Source organism: Electrona antarctica, assembly GCF_951216825.1.
Source record: "Electrona antarctica genome assembly, chromosome: 21".
Lineage (NCBI taxonomy): Eukaryota > Metazoa > Chordata > Actinopteri > Myctophiformes > Myctophidae > Electrona > Electrona antarctica.
In genome coordinates, this window is record NC_136802.1 from 122,513 (window position 1) to 127,299 (window position 4,787).

At 42.1% G+C, this 4,787-nt stretch overlaps 1 protein-coding gene across 1 annotated transcript in view; it reads left to right on the forward strand.

The window, feature by feature from the left end:
- The window catches only part of timeless (timeless circadian clock), a gene marked incomplete at its 3' end in the record, with an annotated part of 37,969 nt that extends 34,432 nt beyond the window's left edge, over nucleotides 1–3,537 (forward strand). The window contains exon 11 of the mRNA XM_079490586.1: nucleotides 3,490–3,537. Coding sequence (XP_079346712.1) covers nucleotides 3,490–3,537 — 48 coding nt within the window. The remainder of the gene's footprint in view (nucleotides 1–3,489) is intronic.
- Between the last annotated feature and the right edge of the window lie 1,250 nt (nucleotides 3,538–4,787).

The window sequence follows — 4,787 nt, forward strand, 5'->3', positions numbered from 1 at the left end:
CACTACACACACTACACACTATACACACACTATACACTACACACTACACACTATACACACTACACACACTATACACACACTATACACTATACACTACACACTATACACTACTACACACTACACTACACACTATACACACACTACACACACTACACACTATACACACACTATACACTATACACTACACACTATACACACTACACACACTACACACTATACACACACTATACACTACACACTACACACTATACACACTACACACACTACACACTATACACACACTATACACTATACACTACACACTATACACACTACACACACTACACACTATACACACACTACACACTATACACTACACACACTACACACTACACACTATACACACTACACACTACACACACTACACACTACACACTACACACACTACACACTATACACACTACACACTACACACTACACACACTATACACTATACACTACACACTATACACACTACACACACTACACACTATACACACTACACACACTATACACTACACACTACACACACTACACACTATACACACACTATACACACTACACACACTATACACTATACACTATACACTACACACTATACACACTACACACTACACACTACACACTACACACACTATACACTACACACTATACACACTACACACACTACACACTATACACTACTACACACTACACACTACACACTACACACACTATACACTATACACTACACACTATACACACTACACACACTACACACTATACACTACACACACTACACACTACACACACTACACACTATACACACTACACACACTACACACACTACACACTACACACTATACACACTACACACTATACACTATACATTGAAGTACACTATAGAATACAATCTGCATAACATTTAATTTAAACACCTTCTCAACCACCTAGATTATAGTTATATATATAGATATAGTTATAGATTATAACGTCACCTCATCATGGAGACGCCTTACTAGAGTACCTAGAGTAACATTGGTCAGCTCTATAGATTATAGTATAGTAACATGTTACAGCATCTCTTATAGAGTATAGCGCCCCCTACAGTAACATGTTGACCAGACAGGCTCTGACATGGGGAAACAGAGGAAGGCCCAAAAACACCTGGCGGAGGGATCTCCAGGCAGACACAGAGAGGCTGGGATGCACCTGGTCTATCTGGGATGCACCTGGTCTATCTGGGATGCACCTGGTCTATCTGGGATGCACCTGGTCTATCTGGGATGCACCTGGTCTATCTGGGATGCACCTGGTCTATCTGGGATGCACCTGGTCTATCTGGGATGCACCTGGTCTGGATGTACCTGGTCTATCTGGGATGCACCTGGTCTATCTGGATGTACCTGGTCTATCTGGATGTACCTGGTCTATCTGGGATGCACCTGGTCTATCTGGGATGCACCTGGTCTATCTGGGATGCACCTGGTCTATCTGGGATGCACCTGGTCTATCTGGGATGCACCTGGTCTATCTGGGATGCACCTGGTCTATCTGGGATGCACCTGGTCTATCTGGATGTACCTGGTCTATCTGGGATGCACCTGGTCTATCTGGGATGCACCTGGTCTATCTGGGATGCACCTGGTCTATCTGGGATGCACCTGGTCTATCTGGGATGCACCTGGTCTATCTGGGATGCACCTGGTCTGGATGCACCTGGTCTATCTGGGATGCACCTGGTCTGGATGCACCTGGTCTATCTGGGATGCACCTGGTCTATCTGGATGTACCTGGTCTATCTGGGATGCACCTGGTCTATCTGGGATGCACCTGGTCTATCTGGGATGCACCTGGTCTATCTGGGATGCACCTGGTCTATCTGGGATGCACCTGGTCTATCTGGGATGCACCTGGTCTGGATGCACCTGGTCTATCTGGGATGCACCTGGTCTATCTGGGATGCACCTGGTCTATCTGGGATGCACCTGGTCTGGATGTACCTGGTCTATCTGGGATGCACCTGGTCTATCTGGGATGCACCTGGTCTGGATGCACCTGGTCTATCTGGGATGCACCTGGTCTATCTGGGATGCACCTGGTCTATCTGGGATGCACCTGGTCTGGATGCACCTGGTCTATCTGGGATGCACCTGGTCTATCTGGGATGCACCTGGTCTATCTGGGATGCACCTGGTCTATCTGGGATGCACCTGGTCTATCTGGGATGCACCTGGTCTGGATGCACCTGGTCTATCTGGGATGCACCTGGTCTGGATGCACCTGGTCTATCTGGGATGCACCTGGTCTATCTGGGATGCACCTGGTCTGGATGTACCTGGTCTATCTGGGATGCACCTGGTCTGGATGTACCTGGTCTATCTGGGATGCACCTGGTCTGGATGCACCTGGTCTATCTGGGATGCACCTGGTCTGGATGCACCTGGTCTATCTGGGATGCACCTGGTCTATCTGGGATGCACCTGGTCTATCTGGGATGCACCTGGTCTATCTGGGATGCACCTGGTCGCAGATAGACCAGGATGCACCTGGTCGCAGATAGACCAGGATGCCAGTGACCGAGAACTGTGGAGGTCCCTTGTCGACGGCCGATACCCTGGAAAGGGTGTCAGGCATAAGAACAGCAGGGCAGCTCTTATAGAGTATAGTATAGTAACATGTTACAGCATCTCTTATAGATTATAGCGCCCCCTACAGTAACATGTTACAGCATCTCTTATAGATTATAGCGCCCCCTACAGTAACATGTTACAGCATCTCTTATAGATTATAGCGCCCCCTACAGTAACATGTTACAGCATCTCTTATAGATTATAGCGCCCCCTACAGTAACATGTTACAGCAGGGCAGCTCTTTGTGATATCAAGTAGTCAGAGGGAATGATGTAAGATGTCATGTCACCAGGTGTGTGTGTGTGTGTGTGTGTGTGCGTGCGTGTGTGTGTGCGTGTGTGTCACCACAGCTTTCATTGTTTTCTCACACATTACTACCGTCAGGGAAGACAGATGGCCCGCTACACCTCAGTGTGTGCGCACACACGCGTGTGTACATGTGCGTGCGTGCGTGTGTGCGTGCGTGTGTGTGGGGGTCAGGGAAAAAGAAAGAGGGGCTGAAAGGGAAACACAGGCTAGTATTATGTGTGATTCAAATGCATATATTACCCCCCCTCATCCCCCCCCCTCCTCCCCCCCCCCCCCCCCCCCCCCACCCCACCTCCAACAGGACAACCCTACGTGTTAATTACGGTCATTTAAGTGTTTTCAAATTGCTTTATCTTTACTTACTTAATGATAGACGACCGTAGTTCCCATTCATTATTCATGCTTTTCTCTGATACCCCCCCCCCCCCCCCTGATACTCTCATCTGCTTCAATGCTTTCCATCATTTCACATTTAAATATGCATGACAGGTTTAATGCAACCAAAAAGAGACGAAGGACTTTGACTTAATGTGTTTGGTGTTTGGAGCAGAAGGGGTTCCTGACGCTGGGACGGGCCGGCCTGGATATTAATAAGTGACAGAGTTAGTTACAGATATATAGGTCTGGATATTAATTATAATATTAATATGTGACAGAGTTAGTTACAGATATATAGGTCTGGATATTAATTATAATATGAATAAGTGACAGTTAGTTACAGATATATAGGTCTGGATATTAATTATAATATGAATAAGTGACAGTTAGTTACAGATATAGGTCTGGTTATTAATTATAATATGAATAAGTGACAGTTAGTTACAGATATAGGTCTGGGTATTAATTATAATATGAATAAGTGACAGTTAGTTACAGATATAGGTCTGGGTATTAATTATAATATGAATAAGTGACAGTTAGTTACAGATATAGGTCTGGGTATTAATTATAATATTAATAAGTGACAGTTAGTTACAGATATATAGGTCTGGGTATTAATTATAATATGAATAAGTGACAGTTAGTTACAGATATAGGTCTGGATATTAATTATAATATGAATAAGTGACAGTTAGTTACAGATATAGGTCTGGATATTAATTATAATATTAATAAGTGACAGTTAGTTACAGATATAGGTCTGGGTATTAATTATAATATGAATAAGTGACAGTTAGTTACAGATATAGGTCTGGGTATTAATTATAATATGAATAAGTGACAGTTAGTTACAGATATAGGTCTGGGTATTAATTATAATATGAATAAGTGACAGTTAGTTACAGATATAGGTCTGGGTATTAATTATAATATTAATAAGTGACAGTTAGTTACAGATATAGGTCTGGGTATTAATTATAATATGAATAAGTGACAGTTAGTTACAGATATAGGTCTGGGTATTAATTATAATATGAATAAGTGACAGTTAGTTACAGATATAGGTCTGGGTATTAATTATAATATGAATAAGTGACAGTTAGTTACAGATATAGGTCTGGGTATTAATTATAATATGAATAAGTGACAGTTAGTTACAGATATAGGTCTGGGTATTAATTATAATATTAATAAGTGACAGTTAGTTACAGATATAGGTCTGGGTATTAATTATAATATGAATAAGTGACAGTTAGTTACAGATATAGGTCTGGGTATTAATTATAATATTAATAAGTGACAGTTAGTTACAGATATAGGTCTGGGTATTAATTATAATATTATTATGTGACAGTTAGTTACAGATATATAGGTCTGGGTATTAATTATAATATGAATAAGTGACAGTTAGTTACAGATATATAGGTCTGGGTATTAATTATAATATTAATAAGTGACAGTTAGTTA